The sequence below is a fragment of the Salvelinus namaycush genome, unplaced genomic scaffold, assembly GCF_016432855.1.
Source record: "Salvelinus namaycush isolate Seneca unplaced genomic scaffold, SaNama_1.0 Scaffold4, whole genome shotgun sequence".
Taxonomy (NCBI): domain Eukaryota; kingdom Metazoa; phylum Chordata; class Actinopteri; order Salmoniformes; family Salmonidae; genus Salvelinus; species Salvelinus namaycush.
The window spans coordinates 989,021-1,016,041 of NW_024061007.1; the positions used below are offsets into that span (position 1 = coordinate 989,021).

The window sequence follows — 27,021 nt, forward strand, 5'->3', positions numbered from 1 at the left end:
CTGAATCAGGATGGTTAACATCTAGCTCTGATCATCTCTAAATTCTATACAAAACCTATAATCTCACTCAGATTGTCAACACGAGGTTCAATATAAAGGATCCTCTGAAATCCTCTTTGATTGATTTGATCTTAACCAATACTCCTCATCGTTTTAATGCTTCTGGTATGTCTGCAAATGACTTAAGTGATCACTGTGCTATTGCCTGTGTGAGAGATGGTCAAATTCCTGAGCATTCTCCACGTGTCATTACGAAAAGACACCGGAAGCTGTTTGATACTCCAGGTGTTTTACATGATGTAACCAGCATTGAATGGAATAGAATTAATCCCTGATGTTGAATTATCCTTTTCTTACTTCCACAACGTATTCCAGGATGTATGCAATAGGCCCCTTTAAATACATTCAGGATTAAGGGCAGAGAGGAGCCCTGGTTTACTGAGGAACTTACTAAAATCATAAGGGAACAAAATGCTTTGTGGGTTAAAGCAAGAGGGTCTGGTTCAGCAGATGATTGGATTGCTTTTAAACGTCTTCGAAATATGGGTGTGGCTATGATCTGAAAAGTGAAAGCAGACCACTCCCTGAAATCTACTACAGATCATTATGATCTGAAAAGTGAAAGCAGACCACTCCCTGAAATCTACTACAGATCATTATGATCTGAAAAGTGAAAGCAGACCACTCCCTGAAATCTACTACAGATCATTATGATCTGAAAAGTGAAAGCAGACCACTACCTGAAATCTACTACAGATCATTATGATCTGAAAAGTGAAAGCAGACCACTCCCTGAAATCTACTACAGATCATTATGATCTGAAAAGTGAAAGCAGACCACTCCCTGAAATCTACTACAGATCATTATGATCTGAAAAGTGAAAGCAGACCACTCCCTGAAATCTACTACAGATCATTATGATCTGAAAAGTGAAAGCAGACCACTCCCTGAAATCTACTACAGATCATTATGATCTGAAAAGTGAAAGCAGACCACTACCTGAAATCTACTACAGATCATTATGATCTGAAAAGTGAAAGCAGACCACTACCTGAAATCTACTACAGATCATTATGATCTGAAAAGTGAAAGCAGACCACTCCCTGAAATCTACTACAGATCATTTAAATAATCGCTCCACATTTTGACAAGTAGTGAAAGGTTTGGAGTGAACAGAAGATTCACAGCTTCCCAAACTATTGTTGGTCGACACTCAGGTTGTAACTGAGAGAAGCTCCATTCTGAAAGCCTTGAATCAGCATTTTATAGATGCAGGCAGTTTATTTAAAAATGTTAAACCCCCCCTGTGAATTTACCTGAGACCCCTGTACACTCCTTCACCAGGTTATCCTTCTCATCCCTGACACCCTTGTGCACTCCTTCACTAGGTTCTCCTTCTCATCCCTGACACCCCTGTGCACTCCTTCACTAGGTTCTCCTTCTCATCCCTGACACCCCTGTACACTCATTCACCAGGTTCTCCTCATCCCTGACACCCCTGTGCACTCCTTCACCAGGTTCTCCTTCTCATCCCTGACACCCCTGTACACTCCTTCACCAGGTTCTCCTTCTCATCCCTGACACCCCTGTGCTCTCCTTCACCAGGTTCTCCTTCTCATCCCTGACACCCCTGTGCACTCCTTCACTAGGTTCTCCTTCTCATCCCTGACACCCCTGTGCACTCCTTCACTAGGTTCTCCTTCTCATCCCTGACCCTCCTGTGCACTCCTTCACTAGGTTCTCCTTCTCATCCCTGACACCCCTGTACACTCCTTCACTAGGTTCTCCTTCTCATCCCTGACACCCCTGTGCACTTCTTCACCAGGTTCTCCTTCTCATCCCTGACACCCCTGTGCACTCCTTCACCAGGTTCTCCTTCTCATCCCTGACACCCCTGTACACTCCTTCACCAGGTTCTCCTTCTCATCCCTGACACCCCTGTGCACTCCTTCACCAGGTTCTCCTTCTCATCCCTGACACCCCTGTGCTCTCCTTCACCAGGTTCTCCTTCTCATCCCTGACACCCCTGTGCACTCCTTCACTAGGTTCTCCTTCTCATCCCTGACACCCCTGTGCACTCCTTCACCAGGTTCTCCTTCTCGTCCCTGACACCCCTGTGCACTCCTTCACCAGGTTCTCCTTCTCATCCCTGATACCCCTGTGTCCTCATTCACCAGGTTCTCCTTCTCATCCCTGACACCCCTGTGCGCTCCTTCACCAGGTTCTCCTTCTCATCCCTGACACCCCTGTACACTCCTTCACCAGGTTCTCCTTCTCATCCCTGACACCCCTGTACACTCCTTCACCAGGTTCTCCTTCTCCTCCCTGACACCCCTGTACACTCCTTCACCAGGTTCTCCTTCTCATCCCGGACACCCCTGTACACTCCTTCACCAGGTTCTCCTTCTCATCCCTGACACCCCTGTACACTCCTTCACCAGGTTCTCCTTTCATCCTTCTCTGTTTCAGAAGTGTGTAAAGCCCTGAAATAAATTGATAGAACAAAATCCCCTGTCCCTGATGAACTAGACCCCCGCTTCCTACACCTGGCTGCAGACATCATTGCTCTCCCCTATATTTCTAACCTCACGCTTGACGTGAAGGAAATCCCCAAGTTATGTAAATCTGCTTTTGTACTGCCTCTCCTGAAAGGTGGAGATCCTTCGCTACTTGACAACTATCGACCCATATCAACATCGTCTGTACTGCCTCTCCTGAAAGGTGGAGATCCTTCGCTACTTGACAACTATCGACCCATATCAACATCGTCTGTACTGCCTCTCCTGAAAGGTGGAGATCCTTCGCTACTTGACAACTATCGACCCATATCAACATCGTCTGTACTGTCAAAGGTACTGGAGTCCTTAGTTAGTAGGGAGCTGAAGGCCTACCTCCAAGAAAACAACTTCTTTAATGGAATGCAGTCAGGCTTTAGGTCTGGCCACAGCACTGTTTCAGCAACATTGAAGGTTTTAAATGACATCCACTGTGCTCTTGACAACAAGTGTGTCTGTCTTTATTGATTTGTCGAATGCTTTTGACACCGTGGACCATGCTGTGGTTGTGCAAAGGTTAAAATGTTGTGGAATTACAGGTCATGATCTAGATTGGTTTATAAATGACCTATCAAATCGTACACAATGTGTAATGGCGGATGGTTGTAAATCTGAGTCCATAGAGTTGTGCTCAGGTGTTCCGCAAGGTTCTATTTTGGGCCCACTGTTGTTCCTTTTGTATATCAACAACATTGGGGATCTTATTGAAACAGCGGATGTTCATTTTGTATATCAACAACATTGGGGATCTTAATGAAACAGCGGATGTTCATTTTGTATATCAACAACATTGGGGATCTTATTGAAACAGCGGATGTTCATTTTAATGCAGATGATACTGTTCTTTATTCAAGTGGTAGTAGTTTATCTTTAGCTTTTGAAAATGCCCAAAGAGCATTTAACATCATACAACAGAATCTGTATGATTTGAAGCTGGTTCTGAATTTCAAATGCCAGGCATGTTACTAATCATGTCATTGCTACATTGTCTGGACATACTATAGAGCAGGTCAAAGTGTACCTATATTTGGGTGTGTGGGTTGATGACAAGCTGAGCTTCACTGTTCATGTAGAGAACTGAATAAGGAAGCTCAAGCTGAAAATAGGTTTTTATTACCGGTATAAGGCTTGTTTTTCTCTGAAGGCCAGGAAGGAGCTGGTACGATGTACATTACTGGTGGTTTTAGATTTTAGTGACGTTATATATATGCAGGCCTCAACCACTACCCTGAGAGCACTTGATTCAGTCTATCATGCAGCCCTCACCCACTACCCTGAGAGCACTTGATTCAGTGTATCATGCAGCCCTCAGCCACCACCCTGAGAGCACTTGATTCAGTCTATCATGCAGGCCTCAGCCACGACCCTGAGAGCACTTGATTCAGTGTATCATGCAGGCCTCAGCCACTACCCTGAGAGCACTTGATTCAGTGTATCATGCAGCCCTCAGCCACTACCCTGAGAGCACTTGATTCAGTGTATCATGCAGCCCTCAGCCACTACCCTGAGAGCACTTGATTCAGTCTATCATGCAGCCCTCAGCCACTACCCTGACAGCACTTGATTCAGTGTATCATGCAGCCCTCAGCCACCACCCTGAGAGCACTTGATTCAGTCTATCATGCAGCCCTCAGCCACTACCCTGAGAGCACTTGATTCAGTGTATCATGCAGCCCTCAGCCACTACCCTGAGAGCACTTGATTCAGTGTATCATGCAGCCCTCAGGTTCATTACCAATCAGAAACGTCTAACACATCATTGTGATCTCTACAGCGCTGTTGGCTGGTCGTCATTGACCTTGAGTAGTCTTAAACACTGGTAGACACTGATTTATAAGGCCATGTTGGGTACAATGCCATTTAGTCAGGTCAGTAAATAAATATCAATTACAGTCCCATTCTGATTTGCTTCTAACAGTACCAACAATTAGAACAGGTCATGGTAGACATAGTTTTAGTTACTCAGCTCCGTGGTCCTGGAATTCTCTCCTGAACATTTTAAAATGTGATGATCTAGTTTCGTTGGTGGAGTTTAAACACTTGATCGATGTGTATATCATAGAAGATTGTAATTGTTTTTAGGCCAGCTGTTTTTTGTCAAGATTTTTTTGTTGTTAATGTAATATGTAAATGTTGTACTGCATGTGTGTTTATAATGTTGTTTAATGTTGTGTTAAATAAAAACTATAATAAAAAATCAATACAGGTACTGTATGTAGAACCATAGTAAAGACCAGTATGGACTATCAATACAGGTACTGTATGTAGAACCATAGTAAAGACCAGTATGGACTATCAATACAGATACTGTATGTAGAAACATGGTAAAGTCCAGTATGGACTATCAATACAGGTACTGTATGTAGAACCATAGTAAAGTCCAGTATGGACTATCAATACAGATACTGTATGTAGAACCATAGGAAAGCCCAGTATGGACTATCACTACAGGTACTGTATGTAGAACCATAGTAAAGCCCAGTATGGACTATCAATACAACGTGACCATTTAGAATGAGGCCCAGTTCAATGAGAGGAAGTCTTAACAGAACTGGGAGATGACAGACAGGAAGTGGGGGGGTGGAGATCTAATATATTGTTGTGCCAAACACTAAAGCATGATATTGTAATAAATCTACACCCTATTCCCTACGTAGAACACTACTTTAGACCTGGTCAGAAGCACCGTAGTGCACTACGTAGGGAATAGGGAACCATTAGGAACAGAGACAGTAATTCCCCTGAACATCTTCCTCTTCCTCATCTGGTTTCTTGAACAGCCCTTCACTCCTCCCCTCTTCCTCCCCTCCTCCCTTTTCATTCCATTCTATCAGCCACACCACTAGCTCACCTCCACACAATACATTTACAAGTTAAAGACACACCTTGGAATAAATAACAAAGGAAAACTATTACTAGATGAAGTTTAGTGTTTTTTATTATTTCCCATCACCATAAATCATATTTAATCACTGAACAGTAGCAGACCTAACTTCATCTGTTCCTGACTCTGGATAGTGGATTAAAAAGACCATCAATCTCCAATGATATTAAAGTACTTTTCTGAACATTACTGATATACTGAGTGGCAAGTCAAGATATCTGCTGGTTTTATTGTTTGGTCAATAGCACCACCTGCTGGACAGGTTTCATGTTGCTGGACTGAGCAGTATGGGAGGATGAAAGATGACACATTTAGGGCCGGTTTCCTGGACATCTACATTGAACATACTTTTTAGTCCAGGACTAGGATTAATCTGTGTCTGGGAAACCAGTCCATATAGTTTAGTAGAAAGTAAGTGATACCAGCTTGTAGTGGGCTGACTAGTCCTGAATTGTCCTTTAGTTCCTGGACCATTTTCCATGCAGCTCCAGGTGACAGAGAACACATCAATTAGAACCAACAAGCTGATCAATGATACTGAGGAGAATTACATAGAGACAGAGAACCAACTGAGAAAACATATCAATGGTTCTGAATGACAACCAATATACATCAACACCAGACATCATGATTCATGGAAATGTACAAGATTAAAACATTGCAATTACTAAAATATGAAAACATTGAATTTGAATTCATAACATCTTCTGAAGATCAAATCAGTTAAATCATTGTAGATAAAACAGAGCAGAATGAATCATCACATCTGGGGACCATCACCACCAGGACCCTACTACAGTTTAACCAGCTCAGCTATAGACTACACCAGCATGACTAGTATCTATGTATCTAGTATCTATGTGGACCCTACTACAGTTTAACCAGCTCAGCTATAGACTACACCAGCATGACTAGTATCTATGTGGACCCTACTACAGTTTAACCAGCTCAGCTATAGACTACACCAGCATGACTAGTATCTATGTGGACCCTACTACAGTTTAACCAGCTCAGCTATAGACTACACCATCATGACTAGTATTATTACATTACATTAAAGTCATTTAGCAGACGCTCTTATCCAGAGCGACTTACAAATTGGAAAGTTCATACATATTCATCCTGGTCCCCCCATGGGGAATGAACCCACAACCCTGGCGTTGCAAGCGCCATGCTCTACCAACTGAGCCACACGGGACCTAGTATCTATGTGGACCCTACTACAGTTTAACCAGCTCAGCTATAGACTACACCAGCATGACTAGTATCTATGTGGACCCTACTACAGTTTAACTAGCTCAGCTATAGACTACACCAGCATGACTAGTATCTATGTGGACCCTACTACAGTTTAACCAGCTCAGCTATAGACTACACCAGCATGACTAGTATCTATGTGGACCCTACTACAGTTTAACCAGCTCAGCTATAGACTACACCAGCATGACTAGTATCTATGTGGACCCTACTACAGTTTAACCAGCTCAGCTATAGACTACACCAGCATGACTAGTATCTATGTGGACCCTACTACAGTTTAACTAGCTTAGCTATAGACTACTCCAGCATGACTAGTATCTATGTGGACCCTACTACAGTTTAACCAGCTCAGCAGTACCATTGAGACAAAACCCAGGATAAAGGGGCTGAGTGAATGTGGTCTGGACTCTGTGGAGGAGGGTCATTGTGTCAGAGACACTGTAGAAGGACAGAGTACCTGCCTTGTGATCCAGGTACACTCCTACTCTGGAGGACTGAGGGCCTGATACTTTAGTCTCAACACTATTGTGTCTGAAACAATAACCACCACTATAGTAATGTAAACTCCAGGACTTGTTATTGTCTCCAAATTCACCATCTTCCTCTGTTCTGCTGATATCTTTATATGAGACTGCTGTATCAACATAACCAGTCCACTCCACCTCCCAGTAACAGCGTCCAGACAGACCCTCTCTACACAGAACCTGCCAGTTGTTGGTGAATCTGTCTGGATGGTCAGGATATGGTTTGACTTGGGCTGTACAGGTCACCTTTCTGTTCCCTTCAGACAGAGAGAGGTGTGTGTATGCTGTGTTTGGGTCCAGTGTGAGCTGACAGGAATCTGGGAGAAGAGCAGAGACCAATGAGGGGAGTCAGAACAATAAGTTAAGTCAGATACTGTATCTACCCTGTCTTTGATTAGAGCACAGCAGAGATCAAATCAGAGAAATATGAGCAGTCAGATAGATACCCAGTCTTTGATTAGATCTACTATTGCTATATATTTCTAGAGGGATTGTTAGGAGTGTCAGTAAAAAGAGACTGTTAGTTACTTCACAATAAAGAGACTCACATCGTAACAACTGTTCTCTGGTCTTGGGCTCTGGAGGCAGTACAACATCCACTAAATTCACTACAGACACACAAACACATTGACAGAGAGAGGGAATGTTATCATCAGACCATATTCCACATGTATATGACTAGTAGGGAACTTTCAATGGTCTAAAGTTGATGTTCTTATTGTTTTCAACACACCTGTAGTGGAGATCTTGGTCCATTCTCCTTTAAGGAAGTCTTCTAGTTTCTCTCTCAGTTCAGACACAGTCTTACTCACATCTCCAAAGTACTGAAGAGGACGGACAACGATGCTGGGTAAGTCTGAAGATACACTGATACTGGAGAGAGACTGATAACTCTGGAGAGAGAGAGAGGGACAGAGAGAGAGAGAGAGAGAGAGAGAGAGAGAGAGAGAGAGAGAGAGAGAGAGAGAGAGAGATGGACAGAGACAGAGAGAGGGACGGACAGAGGGAGAAAGAGAGAAGGACAGAGGGAGAGAGGGACGGACGGCGAGAGAGGGGGACGGACAGAGAGATAGGGACGGAGAGGGAGAGAGGGACGGACAGAGGGAGAAAGAGAGAAGGACAGAGGGAGAGAGAGGGACGGACAGAGAGAGAAAAGGATGGACAGAGAGAGAGAGAGAGAGAGAGGGACGGACGGACGGAGAGAGAGAGAGGGACGGACAGAGATAGAGAGAGGGACGGACAGAAATAGAGAAGGACGGACAGAGAGATAGGGACAGAGAGAGAGAGGGACGGACAGAGAGAGAGGGACGAACAGAGAGAGAGGGACGGACAGAGAGAGAGGGGACGGACAGAGAGAGAGAGAGACGGACAGAGAGAGAGAGACACAGACAGAGAGATAGACACAGAGAGAAAGAGAGAGAGGGACAAGGAAAGACAGGGACAGAGAGAGGGACAGAGAGAGAGAGAGAGAGGGAGAGAGAGGGACAGAAAGAGAGAGGGACAGAGAGACAGACAGGACAACATAATGATGTAGATGAATAGTTTCACATGAAGTTCATTTCATATCACATGTAACAAGACAGTTTAGTTACCTGGAGGAAATTGATGTGATCCTCTGTGTGTGAGAGCTGCTTCAGCTCAGTGCTTCTCTTCCTCAGCTCAGCTATCTCCTGCTTCAGTTGCTCCAGGAGTCCTTCAGCTTGACTCACTTGAGCCTTCTCTTGGGCTCTGATCAGCTCCTTCACCTCAGAGCTCCTTCTCTCAATGGAGCGGATCAGCTCAGTAAAGATCTGATCACTGTCCTCCACTGCTGCCTGTGCAGAGCGCTGGAGAGAGAGAGAGAGACAGAGAGACAGAGAGACAGAGAGACAGAGAGAGAGAATGAGAGACGATGTGAGAGAGAGAGAGAGAGAGACAAAGGGAGAGAGACAAAGAGAGAGACAAAGAGAGAGACAGAGAGAGAGACAGTAGGTTCAGTATCCTCTCTGCACCTCATTGAGTCAGAACGCTGCCACCCTGCTCTCCAGGTCCACCAGGCCTTGTCCCCCCTCCTGGACAGACAGGTACAGAACACCTCTTGGTCCTGCTCTACTCTCCTCCCTCCTGGACAGGCAGGTACAAAACACCTCTTGGTCCTGCTCTACTCTCCTCCCTCCTGGACAGACAGGTACAGAACACCTCTTGGTCCTGCTCTACTCTCCTTCCTCCTGGACAGACAGGTACAGAACACCTCTTGGTCCTGCTCTACTCTCCTCCCTCCTGGACAGACAGGTACAGAACACCTCTTGGTCCTGCTCTACTCTCCTCCCTCCTGGTCTAGTGATCGATGACATCAGAGGACGCTGCCCAATCTTTTCAGACACATGGACCATCTTAAACAGTATCATCCACAATGGGGCAAAACTAAACACAACTAATGAGCTAAATGACATCTTCAAAAACTGAACATTAATTAGGAATAAAATCTGATTTAAAAAAGTAAGATCCCAAACAAATATTACATCCTATATTACAGAACTGCTTCTCTCTTTTGATGCTTATTTTGTGGTGGACGCATCAAAGTGAACCTCCTATTTGCTACTAAATTCTGGAGATACGTTGCATTTGATGGAGTCTTGTACCTTTGCCAGAAAGGGTCAAACTCCTTCAAAAGCTCCATACATTCTAGAAAGTTCCCTCTATTTGTGCTTCCACTAGATTCATCATTGTCACGGAAACAAAGTCCCTGTCTTCCTAACATTGATGTGACCACAACAATTCTCCTCAGATACTCCCTTCTCTCCGCAATATCACTAGCATGGGCAGATGTTAAAATCTGACCAATGTTCCCATGATTGCTAGTTGCCTGGTAGCTTTGCCATGCCACAACACTGTCTCTGTGTGTTTGTGTTCATCTCATGTTTGACAAAGATAAACAAAGCTCTTTTCCAATTTTTGCAGCCATTACTGACAAAATAATAAAATGTAATGTTTTTTGCCAAAACCTCTACATGGAAAGCAGAAAGCTGTGATCAACACTGTCACCTTTTCTACACATGACCTCCTGATAACTGTTTTACAACGGCTACTGAATGAAAATAACTGAGTATGAAAAGATATGTGTCTGATGTTACGTCATCTGTCTCATTTATAGCCTGGCACAGATAGTAAAACTACATTAAATACAACGTTAACTAGATATCATCTGTCTCATTTATAGCCTGGCACAGATAGTAAAACTACATTAAATACAACGTTAACTAGATATCATCTGTGTCATTTATAGCCTGGCACAGATAGTAAAACTATATTAAATACAACGTTAACTAGATATCATTTGTGTCATTTATAGCCTGGCACAGATTGTAAAACTACATTAAATACAACGTTAACTAGATATCATTTGTGTCATTTATAGCCTGGCACAGATAGTAAAACTACATTAAATACAACGTTAACTAGATATCATCGCCACATAACTTATGTGGAATTTAAAAGACACCGTTACCGTTAGCGTTAGCTAGCTCACAACATCTGTCAGAGTCTTTTCTGGGTGGTAGGTGCATGGTTAACCTGTTGGGGACCAGGGGGTGCTATTTTCACTTTTGGGGAAAATCGTATGATTTTTAAACGGCCTCGTACTCAATTCTTGCTCGTACAATATGCATATTATTATTACCATTGGATAGAAAACAGTCTCTGGTTTCTAAAAACGTTTGAATTATTTCTCTAAGTGAAACAGAACTCCTTTTACAGACCATTTCCTAACCGGAAGTGAGATTTCCAAAAGCGAACTCTCTCTTCAAGAGCTTGTCTATAAAAGGGCATGTCACTTATGACTGTAGAAACACGTCATACGCCTTCGCCTGGGTGTCATGCGGAAGTGAGAGAAGAAATGACTTGATTATCTCGTGGACTGAGACGTGCGCACTTTTTTTTTTTTCCTGGGCGCGAAGTAGGACCTGTACTCGGCTCATGGAAGAACCTTTTTAAAGGTGAATATTTACATTTACATTTAAGTCATTTAGCAGACGCTCTTATCCAGAGCGACTTACAAATTGGTGCATTCACCTTATGATATCCAGTGGAACAACCACTTTACAATAGTGCATCTAACTCTTTTAAGGGGGAGGGGGGGGTTAGAAGGATTACTTTATCCTATCCTAGGTATTCCTTAAAGAGGTGGGGTTTCAGGTGTCTCCGGAAGGTGGTGATTGACTCCGCTGTCCTGGCGTCGTGAGGGAGTTTGTTCCACCATTGGGGTGCCAGAGCAGCGAACAGTTTTGACTGGGCTGAGCGGGAACTGTACTTCCTCAGAGGTAGGGAGGCGAGCAGGCCAGAGGTGGATGAACGCAGTGCCCTTGTTTGGGTGTAGGGCCTGATCAGAGCCTGAAGGTACGGAGGTGCCGTTCCCCTCACAGCTCCGTAGGCAAGCACCATGGTCTTGTAGCGGATGCGAGCTTCAACTGGAAGCCAGTGGAGAGAGCGGAGGAGCGGGGTGACGTGAGAGAACTTGGGAAGGTTGAACACCAGACGGGCTGCGGCGTTCTGAATATGATCTCTGGCTTCGATTTTCTTTGATACATGTCACAATATCATCCTAAAGTATGTTTTTTCAATATAGTTTAATTATATTATTGAAATTTATTCTGGACTTTAGACGTGATGCGTCGCAAGAATTGGTTCAAGAACGAGAGGTTAGCAACGCACGGCCAGTGTGCTTGCTAATTCTGAGGGAAATCGTTCGTTATGGATCCAAATAAAGTCGGTTCTGAACAAAGGACCCCTTGGAGAACATTCTGATGGAAGATCAACAAAGATAAGGACCCAATTTGGGATGCTTTTTCATATATATCTGTCGAACTGTGCTATGCTACCGTTTGCCTTGAGTCAATGTTGTTGTGATGTTAGCTATTGTAGTAAGCTAATATGACGATATATTGTGTTTTCGCTGTAAAACACTTGAAAAATCGGAAATATTGGCTCTATTCACAAGATCTTTGTCTTTCATTAGCTATCCACCATATATTGTTCTGAAATGTTTTATGATGTGTAATTAGTAGTTGACGTTGGTGTCTGTATTTTCTGGCTACTCCCGTGTGATTTCTGACTGTAGCTGTGATGGTGGCTATGATGGTAGCAGTAATGTAAAACTGATTTATAGCTAAAATATGCACATTTTTCGAACAAAACATAGATTTATTGTGTAACATGTTATAGGACTGTCATCTGAGGGAGTTTTTTCTAGGTTATTTAGGTTGGTTCTAGGTTGGTTCTAGGTTAGTTAGGTTAGCTACTTGCATGCTACCGTTGCTGTGAAAAATGTCTGTCTGTCTTTTGTATTTGGTGGTGAACTAACATAAATATATGTGGTGTTTTCGCTGTAAAACACTTCAACAATCGGAAATATTGTCTGTATTCACAAGATATTTGTCTTTCATTAGCTATCCACCATATATTTGTCTGAAATGTTTTATGATGTGTAATTAGGTAGTTGGTGTCTGTATTTACTCTGGCTACTCCCGTGCGATTTCTGACTGTAGCTATGATGGTAGCAGTAATGTAAAACTGATTTATAGCTAAAATATGCAATTTTTTGGAACAAAACATAGATTTATTGTGTAACATGTTATAGGACTGTCATCTGAGGTAGTTTTTTCTAGGTTATTTAGGTTGGTTCTAGATTAGTTAGGTTGGCTTGTGCATGCTACCTGCAGCCTACTTGTGCTGTGAAAAATGTCTGTCTGTCTTTTTTTATTTGGTGGTGACCTAACATAAATATATGTGGTGTTTTCTCTGTAAAACATTTAAAAAAGAGGACATATACCTTTAGAGGACATATAAATGCCGTCCCTTGTGCTCAGAGTCCCATCTCTTCTGCCACACATCTATCAAAATGTCTCTGATCTTACATTTGGCCTCACCTCTACCCAGTGGAACATTAATATATATTATATCTTGTTTCAAAGCTCTTTTAGATAACTGGTCTACAATTTAATTTCCTTCCACACCTGAATGTGCTGGGACCCAGCAGAATCTCACTACTACACCCATTCTCTCATTTCTCCATAATAACATTGATACCTACAACTGTCCAACCAAAACCACTGCCTTGTCTACTAGTATATTCCCAACAGTCATCTAGAACAGTAGCAGTGGGATGCTCAACCTCACAGCCTTTCAACCCAATAAGCTAATGACAATTTATTACGCCGTATATCCAAAGGCATCTCACCTGCCTCCACTAGTAAGACACATACAGATGTTGATTTAAATGCACCAATACATATCCTTAAAGCTATATACTGGATTCTGTCCAGCTTCTGAAGACAAGTCTTTGCTGCTGTTCCATAAACTATACACCTGTAATCAGTTGTTGTCCTGATCAGAGCTCTATAAATATCCATCAACGATTGTCTGTCAGCACCCCATTCATAACCAGAGACCCACACAACCAACTACCACGAAAGTGATGGAATGAGAGAGAGAGAGACATCGTTACAACACTGTACATAGACATAATATAACGTTTCTTCTTCTTTGGAGTTTAACGGTGGTTGGCATCCAATATGTTGCATTACCGCCCCCAACTGGACTATAATATAAATCTATTTTACTTTGTGATACAAAACGGGAAAAGGGGAAATTATCATAATACTAAGTAACACCATTCCAACTAACCCTACACTCATCAAAAACCCACTACCCCATTCCACTACTTTGACCCTATCTGCTCCTGCACCATGACAACTAACCCTACACTCATTAAAAACCCACTACCCCATTCCACTACTTTGACCCTATCTGCTCCTGCACCATGCCAACCAACCCTACACTCATTAAAAACCCACTACCTCATTCCACTACTTTGACCCTATCTGCTCCTGCACCATGCCAACTAACCCTACACTCATTAAAAACCCACTACCCCATTCCACTACTTTGACCCTATCTGCTCCTGCACCATGACAACTAACCCTACACTCATTAAAAACCCACTACCCCATTCCACTACTTTGACCCTATCTGCTCCTGCACCATGCCAACTAACCCTACACTCATTAAAAACCCACTACCCCATTCCACTACTTTGACCCTATCTGCTCCTGCACCATGACAACTAACCCTACACTCATTAAAAACCCACTACCCCATTCCACTACTTTGACCCTATCTGCTCCTGCACCATGACAACTAACCCTACACTCATTAAAAACCCACTACCCCATTCCACTACTTTGACCCTATCTGCTCCTGCACCATGCCAACGACCTGGGAGGACGGGACACCACCACTCAACACACCCTGGAACTCTTCTGAAGTCAAATCTCGTATGACCAAATACTTCTCTGGTTCTGAACTCTTCACCACACCTTCTACCTCACTTAACTCTCCCTCATTCATTTTTCATTTCACCTCCAGAACGACTCACTCTGTTTGCACTTGAATTGTAACATTTGAAATGTCTCTATTCTTTTGAAAATAAATGTTGTGTAATGTTTACTGTTCATTTCTGATTGTTTATTTCACTTTTGTTTACGGTTTATTTCACTTGCTTTAGCAATGTAAACGTATATTTCCATGCCAATAAAGCCCTATGAATTTAATTCAATTGAGAGTGAGAGAGTTGAATTGAATAGAGAGAGAGCTCCATTTTAATGTATCGGCGACATGAGTCAGTCATGGTTACTCATGGTTATGTGATGAGGTAGCCCAGTCAGTTACATGAACCAGTCTATTCTCTGAAAGGGGTCCAGACAGCCTGTTCTCAACAGTGGGGTCAGTGGGATTGGATAAGGGCCCCTCTCCCTCTCTCTGACTAGAGGAGAGAAGTCAAATAATATGTCTCCTCTGGTCAACAATACTCACCTTGAAAGACTTCACAGCTTTTTGGAGATTCTTCAGCTCCTTCTCTCTTTGCTGGAATCTCTGCTGGACCTTCTTCTGACTCATCCCCAGCTGCCTCTGTGGAGAATCACTCTTCAATGAGCTATCAAGCTTTATTAGTCCAGTAGATCAATAGTATAGTAATGTGACATAGGACCCATAGAGAGGAAGGTCTACAATCCTGAGGAAGTCCCTTTACAATATGATATTATGTTGCTATGTGAATGATTATAGTTTTTATGGTAGGCCTACATGTATCAAGGGGTTGAGACTGAACTTTGAACTCATAAAAGGCCATTCAGAATGATAATAGTGTTTGACTTTAGAAAATGGTGATACATTTGGAGAATCTGGGTTAACATATCTATATACTCAAGGTTTGTGTTCATATTTGTGGATCCATTTCATTTGAATTCTCTCATATTCAAACAGATTTAGTTCCTACTGTATCTTTAATTCTTTGTTTATCAGACAGTCACCAACAAGTTGTTCTGGTCTTACCTGTTTCTCAGTCCTCTCTGCTGCAGCTGACACTGTATCATGGCCTTTATGTTCATCCATTGTACACAGATAACAGATACACTGCTGATCGGTACGACAGTAAACCTCCAGCAGTTTGTCATGATGAGAGCAGATCTTCTCCTGTAGTTGTGCGGTGGCTTTGACCAGCTTGTGCTTCTTCAAAGCAGGAGATTCATAGTGAGATTGGAGGTGAGTCTCACAGTAAGAGGCCAGACACGGCAGACAGGACATGAGGGCTTTCTGCTTTCTGGTCCCAGTGCAGACATCACACGCCACATCTCCAGGTCCAGCATAGCACAGAGCAGGAGGGGGAGCAGCCTGGAGTCCTGTCTTCCTCAGTTTCTCCACCAGCTCAGCCAACATGTTATTTTTCATCAGCGTAGGCCTTGGAGTGAAGGTATGTCTGCACTGAGGACAGCTATAGACCCCTTTCAGAACATCCTGATCCCAGCAGCCCTCAATACAGATTCTACAGTAATTGTGTCCACAGGCAGTAGTGACCGGCTCCTTCAGTAGATCCAGACAGACAGAACAACAGAACTGGTCCTGGTCCAGCAGAACTCCTTGCTGAGCCATTTGGACGGTTGTTCACTCTCACACAGACAGACGACACAGAGACTCAGATCAGTTTCGTTTCCTCAGAAGAGAGCTTGTTGGAGGGGGAGGGACTTCCTGGTTCTGCCAGAGGGCTGGGGCTAGAAGGAGGGAGGGGTTAGAGGAATGGAGGAAGAGAGAGAGGAACTGCATGCAACAGCAAGAGGGAGACAAATAGTTTTGTTCCAAGGTTAGAGCCCTTAACATGGAACAAATGACATAATGAATGTTAAAATGTGAGTTGTTAGAATATCTGAAGGGTAACAGTTTCTATGAAGTAAGTATCATTATTTTAATGACCTTTATAATGCCTTATAATACACCTATGTGTTGTAATTAATCAATAAGGCCTGAGGAGGTGTGGTATATGGTTAATATACAGCACCACGGATAAGGACTGAGGAGGTGTGGTATATGGTTAAATATACAGCACCACGAATAGGGACTGAGAAGGTGTGGTATATGGTTAATATACAGCACCACGGATAAGGCCTGAGGAGGTGTGGTATATGGTTAATATACAGTACCACGGATAAGGCCTGAGGAGGTGTGGTATATGGTTAATATACAGCACCACGGATAAGGACTGAGGAGGTGTGGTATATGGTTAATATGCAGCACCACGGATAAGGACTGAGGAGGTGTGGTATATGGTTAATATACAGCACCACGGATAAGGACTGAGGAGGTGTGGTATATGGTTAATATACAGTACCACGGATAAGGACTGAGGAGGTGTGGTATATGGTTAATATACAGCACCACGGATAAGGACTGAGGAGGTGTGGTATATGGTTAATATACAGTACCACGGATAAGGACTGAGGAGGTGTGGTATATGGTTAATATACAGCACCACGGATAAGGACTGAGGAGGTGTGGTATATGGTTAATATACAGTACCACGGATAAGGACTGAGGAGGTGTGGTATATGGTTAATATACAGCACCACAGATAAGGCCTGAGGAGGTGTCGTATATGGTTAATATACAGCACCACGGATAAGGACTGAGGAGGTGTGGTATATGGTTAATATACAGCACCATGGATAAGGCCTGAGGAGGTGTGGTATATGGTTAATATACAGTACCACGGATAAGGACTGAGGAGGTGTGGTATATGGTTAATATACAGCACCACAGATAAGGCCTGAGGAGGTGTGGTATATGGTTAATATACAGCACCACGGATAAGGACTGAGGAGGTGTGGTATATGGTTAATATACAGTACCACGGATAAGGTCTGAGGAGGTGTGGTATATGGTTAATATACAGCACCACGGATAAGGCCTGAGGAGGTGTGGTATATGGTTAATATACAGCACCACGGATAAGGACTGAGGAGGTGTGGTATATGGTTAATATACAGTACCACGGATAAGGTCTGAGGAGGTGTGGTATATGGTTAATATACAGCACCACGGATAAGGCCTGAGGAGGTGTGGTATATGGTTAATATACAGCACCACGGATAAGGACTGAGGAGGTGTGGTATATGGTTAATATACAGCACCACGGATAAGGACTGAGGAGGTGTGGTATATGGTTAATATACAGTACCACGGATAAGGACTGAGGAGGTGTGGTATATGGTTAATATACAGTACCACGGATAAGGACTGAGGAGGTGTGGTATATGGTTAATATACAGCACCACGGATAAGGACTGAGGAGGTGTGGTATATGGTTAATATACAGTACCACGGATAAGGACTGAGGAGGTGTGGTATATGGTTAATATACAGTACCACGGATAAGGACTGAGGAGGTGTGGTATATGGTTAATATACAGCACCACGGATAAGGACTGAGGAGGTGTGGTATATGGTTAATATACAGCACCACGGATAAGGACTGAGGAGGTGTGGTATATGGTTAATATACAGCACCACGGATAAGGACTGAGGAGGTGTGGTATATGGTTAATATACAGCACCACGGATAAGGACTGAGGAGGTGTGGTATATGGTTAATATACAGCACCACGGATAAGGACTGAGGAGTTGTGGTATATGGTTAATATACAGTACCACGGATAAGGACTGAGGAGTTGTGGTATATGGTTAATATACAGCACCACGGATAAGGACTGAGGAGGTGTGGTATATGGTTAATATACAGCACCACGGATAAGGACTGAGGAGGTGTGGTATATGGTTAATATACAGTACCACGGATAAGGACTGAGGAGGTGTGGTATATGGTTAATATACAGCACCACAGATAAGGCCTGAGGAGGTGTCGTATATGGTTAATATACAGCACCACGGATAAGGACTGAGGAGGTGTGGTATATGGTTAATATACAGCACCATGGATAAGGCCTGAGGAGGTGTGGTATATGGTTAATATACAGTACCACGGATAAGGACTGAGGAGGTGTGGTATATGGTTAATATACAGCACCACAGATAAGGCCTGAGGAGGTGTGGTATATGGTTAATATACAGCACCACGGATAAGGACTGAGGAGGTGTGGTATATGGTTAATATACAGTACCACGGATAAGGTCTGAGGAGGTGTGGTATATGGTTAATATACAGCACCACGGATAAGGCCTGAGGAGGTGTGGTATATGGTTAATATACAGCACCACGGATAAGGACTGAGGAGGTGTGGTATATGGTTAATATACAGTACCACGGATAAGGTCTGAGGAGGTGTGGTATATGGTTAATATACAGCACCACGGATAAGGCCTGAGGAGGTGTGGTATATGGTTAATATACAGCACCACGGATAAGGACTGAGGAGGTGTGGTATATGGTTAATATACAGCACCACGGATAAGGACTGAGGAGGTGTGGTATATGGTTAATATACAGCACCACGGATAAGGACTGAGGAGGTGTGGTATATGGTTAATATACAGCACCACGGATAAGGACTGAGGAGGTGTGGTATATGGTTAATATACAGCACCACGGATAAGGACTGAGGAGGTGTGGTATATGGTTAATATACAGTACCACGGATAAGGACTGAGGAGGTGTGGTATATGGTTAATATACAGCACCACGGATAAGGACTGAGGAGGTGTGGTATATGGTTAATATACAGTACCACGGATAAGGACTGAGGAGGTGTGGTATATGGTTAATATACAGCACCACGGATAAGGACTGAGGAGGTGTGGTATATGGTTAATATACAGCACCACAGATAAGGACTGAGGAGGTGTGGTATATGGTTAATATACAGCACCACAGATAAGGACTGAGGAGGTGTGGTATATGGTTAATATACAGCACCACGGATAAGGGCTGAGGAGGTGTGGTATATGGTTAATATACAACACCACGGATAAGGACTGAAGAGGTGTGGTATATGGTTAATATACAGCACCACGTATAAGGACTGAGGAGGTGTGGTATATGGTTAATATACAGCACCACGGATAAGGACTGAGGAGGTGTGGTATATGGTTAATATACAGCACCACGGATAAGGACTGAGGAGGTGTGGTATATGGTTAATATACAGCACCACGGATAAGGCCTGAGGAGGTGTGGTATATGGTTAATATACAGCACCACGGATAAGGACTGAGGAGGTGTGGTATATGGTTAATATACAGTACCACGGATAAGGACTGAGGAGGTGTGGTATATGGTTAATATACAGCACCACGGATAAGGACTGAGGAGGTGTGGTATATGGTTAATATACAGTACCACGGATAAGGGCTGAGGAGGTGTGGTATATGGTTAATATACAGCACCACGGATAAGGACTGAGGAGGTGTGGTATATGGTTAATATACAGTACCACGGATAAGGGCTGAGGAGGTGTGGTATATGGTTAATATACAGTACCACGGATAAGGACTGAGGAGGTGTGGTATATGGTTAATATACAGCACCACGGATAAGGACTGAGGAGGTGTGGTATATGGTTAATATACAGCACCACGGATAAGGGCTGAGGAGGTGTGGTATATGGTTAATATACAGCACCACGGATTAGGCCTGAGGAGGTGTGGTATATGGTTAATATACAGCACCACGGATAAGGGCTGAGGAGGTGTGGTATATGGTTAATATACAGCACCACGGATAAGGCCTGAGGAGGTGTGGTATATGGTTAATATACAGCACCACGGATAAGGACTGAGGAGGTGTGGTATATGGTTAATATACAGTACCATGGATAAGGCCTGAGGAGGTGTGGTATATGGTTAATATACAGTACCATGGATAAGGACTGAGGAGGTGTGGTATATGGTTAATATACAGTACCATGGATAAGGCCTGAGGAGGTGTGGTATATGGTTAATATACAGCACCACGGATAAGGACTGAGGAGGTGTGGTATATGGTTAATATACAGTACCACGGATAAGGACTGAGGAGGTGTGGTATATGGTTAATATACAGTACCATGGATAAGGACTGAGGAGGTGTGGTATATGGTTAATATACAGTACCATGGATAAGGCCTGAGGAGGTGTGGTATATGGTTAATATACAGCACCACGGATAAGGACTGAGGAGGTGTGGTATATGGTTAATATACAGTACCACGGATAAGGACTGAGGAGGTGTGGTATATGGTTAACATACACATATTTATCAGATGCTATTGCAGGTGTAGTGAAATGCTTGTGTTCCTGGCTCCAACAGTGCAGTAATATCTAAAAATGCTTGTGTTCCTGGCTCCAACAGTGCAGTAATATCTAACATTGCTTGTGTTCCTGGCTCCAACAGTGCAGTAATATCTAACAATGCTTGTGTTCCTGGCTCCAACAGTGCAGTAATATCTAACATTGCTTGTGTTCCTAGCTCCAACAGTGCAGTAATATCTAACAATGCTTGTGTTCCTGGCTCCAACAGTGCAGTAATATCTAACATTGCTTGTGTTCCTGGCTCCAACAGTGCAGTAATGTCTAACATTGTGGTATCCCGGGAGGTCTACCCCGGGGGATGGTAATAGAGGGGAGGTACGTGAGGCGACGTTGGCTCCCTCTGCTGGGAATACGGGAGCTGGGCACCTCGACACGGACAGCTAAGTGGAGGTAATTAGAGGAAAGTGCCAACCAGCCGTGAAGGCTAAATAAAAGGTGCACGATGTCACACCTCTGGAGAGAAGGAAGAGAGACGGACACCAGTTAAGAGAGAGAAGGGAGAGAGAGAAGGGAGAGAGAGAAGGGAGAGAGAGAAGGGAGAGAGAGAAGGGAGAGAGAGAAGGGAGAGAGAGAAGGGAGAGAGAGAAGGGAGAGAGAGAAGGGAGAGAGACGGACACCAGTTAAGAGAGAGAAGGGAGAGAGACGGACACCAGTTAAGAGAGAGAAGGGAGACCGAGCAAAACCTAAGTTATTTCTTTGATATATTTATTTGCTGCCTTAAGTAAAGTTGTTTTTCAGACTAAAGCTCTAATCTGATAGTGGTAGTGGGGTGGTAGATGTCTAGTCTCCCTTATGGCTCTAATCTGATAGTGGTAGTGGGGTGGTGGATGTCTAGTTTCCTTTATGGCTCTAATCTGATAGTGGTAGTGGGGTGGTCTAGTCTCCCTTATTGCTCTAATCTGATAGTGGTAGTGGGGTGGTGGATGTCTAGTCTCCATTATGGCTCTAATCTGATAGTGGTAGTGGGGTGGTGGATGTCTAGTCTCCCTTATGGCTCTAATCTGATAGTGGGGTGGTAGATGTCTAGTCTCCCTTATGGCTCTAATCTGATAGTGGTAGTGGGGTGGTAGATGTCTAGTCTCCTTTATGGCTCTAATCTGATAGTGGTAGATGTCTAGTCTCCCTTATGGCTCTAATCTGATAGTGGTAGTGGGGTGGTAGATGTCTAGTCTCCCTTATGGCTCTAATCTGATAGTGGTAGTGGAGTGGTAGATGTCTAGTCTCCTTTATGGCTCTAATCTGATAGTGGTAGATGTCTAGTCTCCCTTATGGCTCTAATCTGGTAGTGGGGTGGTAGATGTCTAGTCTCCCTTATGGCTCTAATCTGATAGTGGTAGTGGGGTGGTAGATGTCTAGTCTCCCTTATGGCTCTAATCTGATAGTGGTAGTGGGGTGGTGGATGTCTAGTCTCCTTTATGGCTCTAGTCTGGTAGTGGTAGTGGGGTGGTAGATGTCTAGTCTCCCATATGGCTCTAATCTGATAGTGGTAGTGGGGTGGTGGATGTCTAGTCTCCATTATGGCTTTAATCTGATAGTGGTAGTGGGGTGGTAGATGTCTAGTCTCCATTATGGCTCTAATCTGATAGTGGTAGTGGGGTGGTAGATGTCTAGTCTCCCATATGGCTCTAGTCTGGTAGTGGTAGTGGGGTGGTGGATGTCTAGTCTCCATTATGGCTCTAATCTGATAGTGGTAGTGGGGTGGTGGATGTCTAGTCTCCCTTATGTCTCTAATCTGATAGTGGGGTGGTAGATGTCTAGTCTCCATTATGGCTCTAATCTGATAGTGGTGGATGTCTAGTCTCCATTATGGCTCTAATCTGATAGTGGTAGATGTCTAGTCTCCATTATGGCTCTAATCTGATAGTGGTAGTGGGGTGGTAGATGTCTAGTCTCCCTTATGGCTCTAATCTGATAGTGGTAGATGTCTAGTCTCCCTTATGGCTCTAATCTGATAGTGGTAGATGTCTAGTCTCCCTTATGGCTCTAATCTGATAGTGGTAGATGTCTAGTCTCCTTTATGGCTCTAATCTGATAGTGGTAGTGGGGTGGTAGATGTCTAGTCTCCTTTATGGCTCTAATCTGATAGTGGTAGTGGGGTGGTAGATGTCTAGTCTCCCTTATGGCTCTAATTTGATAGTGGTAGTGGGGTGGTAGATGTCTAGTCTCCCTTATGGCTCTAATCTGATAGTGGTAGTGGGGTGGTAGATGTCTAGTCTCCCTTATGGCTATAATCTGATAGTGGTAGTGGGTGGTGGATGTCTAGTTTCCTTTATGGGTCTAATCTGATAGTGGTAGATGTCTAGTCTCCATTATGGCTCTAATCTGATAGTGGAGTGGTAGATGTCTAGTCTCCTTTATGGATCTAATCTGATAGTGGTAGTGGGGTGGTAGATGTCTAGTCTCCATTATGGCTCTAATCTGATAGTGGTAGATGGGTGGTAGATGTCTAGTCTCCATTATGGCTCTAATCTGATAGTGGTAGTGGGGTGGTAGATGTCTAGTCTCCCTTATGGCTCTAATCTGATAGTGGTAGTGGGGTGGTAGATGTCTAGTCTCCTTTATGGATCTAATCTGATAGTGGTAGTGGGTGGTAGATGTCTAGTCTCCATTATGGCTCTAATCTGATAGTGGTAGATGCCTAGTCTCCTTTATAGCTCTAATCTGATAGTGGTAGTTGTCTAGTGCGTTAGGAGTAGTGACTAGTGTGTTAGGAGTAGTGACTAGTGCGTTAGGAGTAGTGACTAGTGTATTAGGAGTAGTGACTAGTGTGTTAGGAGTAGTGACTAGTGTGTTAGGAGTAGTGACTAGTGTGTTAGGAGTAGTGACTAGTGTGTTAGGAGTAGTGACTAGTGTGTTAGGAGTAGTGACTAGTGCGTTAGGAGTAGTGACTAGTGCGTTAGGAGTAGTGACTAGTGCGTTAGGAGTAGTGACTAGTGCGTTAGGAGTAGTGACTAGTGTGTTAGGAGTAGTGACTAGTGTGTTAGGAGTAGTGACTAGTGTGTTAGGAGTAGTGACTAGTGTATTAGGAGTAGTGACTAGTTCATTAGTAGTGACTAGTGTGTTAAGAGTAGTGTATTAGGAGTAGTAGGAGTTTTTCTTTGCATATAAAATGATGCATAGCTTACCATGTTGTTAGTAGTGTTATGTTGTGTGTTTCTCGTAGCATATAAAATAATGCATAGCTTACCATGTTGTTAGTAGTGTTATGTTGTGTGTTTCTCATTGCATATTAAATGATGCATAGCTTACCATGTTGTTAGTAGTGTTATGTTGTGTGTTTCTCGTTGCATATAAAATGATGCATAGCTTTCCATGTTGTTAGTAGTGTTATGTTGTGTGTTTCTCATTGCATATTAAATGATGCATAGCTTACCATGTTGTTAGTAGTGTTATGTTGTGTGTTTCTCGTTGCATATAAAATGATGCATAGCTTTCCATGTTGTTAGTAGTGTTATGTTGTGTGTTTCTCATTGCATATTAAATGATGCATAGCTTACCATGTTGTTAGTAGTGTTATGTTGTGTGTTTCTCGTAGCATATTAAATGATGCATAGCTTTCCATGTTGTTAGTAGTGTTATGTTGTGTGTTTCTCATTGCATATTAAATGATGCATAGCTTACCATGTTGTTAGTAGTGTTATGTTGTGTGTTTCTCGTTGCATATAAAATGATGCATAGCTTACCATGTTGTCAGTAGTGTTATGTTGTGTGTTTCTCGTAGCATATAAAATGATGCATAGCTTACCATGTTGTCAGTAGTGTTATGTTGTGTGTTTCTCGTTGCATATTAAATGATGCATAGCTTACCATGTTGTCAGTAGTGTTATGTTGTGTGTTTCTCGTAGCATATAAAATGATGCATAGCTTACCATGTTGTTAGTAGTGTTATGTTGTGTGTTTCTCGTAGCATATAAAATGATGCATAGCTTACCATGTTGTTAGAAGTGTTATGTTGTGTGTTTCTCGTTGCATATAAAATGATGCATAGCTTACCATGTTGTCAGTAGTGTTATGTTGTGTGTTTCTCGTTGCATATAAAATGATGCATAGCTTACCATGTTGTTAGTAGTGTTATGTTGTGTGTCTCTCATTGCATATTAAATGATGCATAGCTTACCATGTTGTTAGTAGTGTTATGTTGTGTGTTTCTCGTTGCATATAAAATGATGCATAGCTTACCATGTTGTTAGTAGTGTTATGTTGTGTGTCTCTCATTGCATATTAAATGATGCATAGCTTACCATGTTGTCAGTAGTGTTATGTTGTGTGTTTCTCGTTGCATATAAAATGATGCATAGCTTACCACGTTGTTAGTAGTGTTATGTTGTGTGTTTCTCGTTGCATATAAAATGATGCATAGCTTACCATGTTGTTAGTAGTGTTATGTTGTGTGTTTCTCGTTGCGTTTCAAGTCCTGTGCCGTCACTCTCTCAGGAGGAAGTTCAACAGGAGGAAGAGCTCCAGACGACACGTTATTATCAGGGTTCTATGAGAAACAGATATCAGAGTGTTCACGGTGTGACTATAGAACAGAGGCCTTAAGTCTCGGAGTTGGACACTGGGAATGTTAGTGCTAATTAGGTTTCATTTTTTAGTTAAATGTTTTATCACTGTTTGTTCATTTATAAGTTATTTCCAGGTTGATGTAATGTTGAACAGTATGGAGTTAAATGTTTTATCACTGTTTGTTCATTTATTAGTTATTTCCAGGTTTATGTAATGTTGAACAGTATGGAGTTACATGTTTTATCACTGTTTGTTCATTTATTAGTTATTTCCAAGTTTATGTAATGTTGAACAGTATGGAGTTAAATGTTCAGAATGGGGGACTGATGGATTCTGGGTTGTGACTCCTAAACTTGGACTAGTGTTAATTATCAGGTATCCTATTGAAACACTGAGTGGTCTAGAGAGTCTCAGAAGTTAGTATCTGTAGGAGGAATGTATCTGGTGGAGGCAGTTAACCAGGAATGTACTGAGTGAAGAAAAGATCATCACATGTTGACAGGCACTGATAAGGATGCAGAGCTGTGGATTAGTGAGGAAGGGGGTTGAGGTCAGGACAGGTCAGCTGAAGGGAGAAGGAACAGTTTGAGGCCTGTATAACTTCACTTCCTGCCTAGTAATATGTTTAGACAGGAGGAGATTCCACCCTAATTGGGGTATATATACTACCACTGATGTGAATATGTCTTTTGTAGCTGTATCGACCCAATGGGTGAATAAACTTGGTGTGATCTTTGATAAGCATCAGTGAGTTTTAACAGGTTCACTTAGAACCGAACAATAAGCAGTGCTTGATTGAGTTTGTTATAATGGAACCAATAGAAAAGTCCTAAAAGTACAAACATTAAAAACATTTCTTGCTCAGTTAGTCCCTCCCTGTTTCAGTTCATTTTCTTCAGTTTGGTGCCTCGTGGATATGATTCATGTCTCCGTGGAAACATCAATGTAAATTCACCTTTGATTTTTACTCCTCACTTTCCCTTTCAGGTCCATGGGGTTTTACTGCCCCCTGCTGGAGACTGGAGCACACTGCAGTCCCTTTCAGGTCTATAGGGTTTTACTGCCCCCTGCTGGAGACTGGAGCACACTGCAGTCCCTTTCAGGTCCATAGGGTTTTACTGCCCCCTGCTGGAGACTGGAGCACACTGCAGTCCCTTTCAGGTCCATAGGGTTTTACTGCCCCCTGCTGGAGACTGGAGCACACTGCAGTCCCTTTCAGGTCCATAGGGTTTTACTGCCCCCTGCTGGAGACTGGAGCACACTGCAGTCCCTTTCAGGTCCATAGGGTTTTACTGCCCCCTGCTAGAGACTGGAGCACACTGCAGTCCCTGGCTTTCTTTGTGCAGCCGGATGATGAGGCCCTCATCAATACAGGTACTGTATGTAGAACCATAGTAAAGACCAGTATGGACTATCAATACAGGTACTGTATGTAGAACCATAGTAAAGCCCAGTATGGACTATCAATACAGGTACTGTATGTAGAACCATAGTAAAGCCCAGTATGGACTATCAATACAGGTACTGTATGTAGAACCATAGTAAAGCCCAGTATGGACTATCAATACAGGTACTGTATGTAGAACCATAGTAAAGCCCAGTATGGACTATCAATACAAAGTGACCATTTAGAATGAGGCCCAGTTCAATGAGAGGAAGTCTTAACAGAACTGGGGGATGACA

At 43.0% G+C, this 27,021-nt stretch overlaps 2 protein-coding genes across 3 annotated transcripts in view; both read right to left on the bottom strand.

Moving 5' to 3' along the window:
• Positions 1 to 5,476: 5,476 nt before the first annotated feature.
• The window catches only part of LOC120040994 (tripartite motif-containing protein 16-like), a 36,327-nt gene continuing 14,782 nt past the window's right edge, over positions 5,477 to 27,021 (bottom strand). For both annotated transcript variants that reach the window (XM_038985960.1, XM_038985959.1), the window contains exon 7: positions 5,477 to 6,223. The gene's annotated coding sequence lies outside the window, so the exon portion shown is untranslated. The remainder of the gene's footprint in view (positions 6,224 to 27,021) is intronic.
• LOC120041024 (tripartite motif-containing protein 16-like) lies at positions 6,882 to 16,263 on the bottom strand. The gene is made up of 6 exons (XM_038985993.1): positions 15,592 to 16,263; positions 15,073 to 15,168; positions 8,817 to 9,050; positions 7,958 to 8,117; positions 7,773 to 7,832; positions 6,882 to 7,541 (listed from the first exon to the last, which is right to left on the bottom strand). The coding sequence occupies exons 1-6, from the start codon at positions 16,186 to 16,188 to the stop codon at positions 7,033 to 7,035; spliced, it is 1,656 nt and encodes a 551-aa protein (XP_038841921.1). The 5' UTR covers positions 16,189 to 16,263; the 3' UTR covers positions 6,882 to 7,032.

Excerpts from the sequence above, each read along its gene's own strand:
- LOC120041024 (XM_038985993.1), bottom strand. The coding sequence starts at position 16,188 with ATGGCTCAGCAAGGAGTTCTGCTGGACCAGGACCAGTTCTGTTGTTCT. Across the intron at positions 9,051-15,072 it reads AAGCTGTGAAGTCTTTCAAG|CGCTCTGCACAGGCAGCAGT; the intron begins GTGAGTATTGTT and ends CTCTCTCTCCAG. Across the intron at positions 7,542-7,772 it reads CAGAGAACAGTTGTTACGAT|ATTCCTGTCAGCTCACACTG; the intron begins GTGAGTCTCTTT and ends CTCTTCTCCCAG.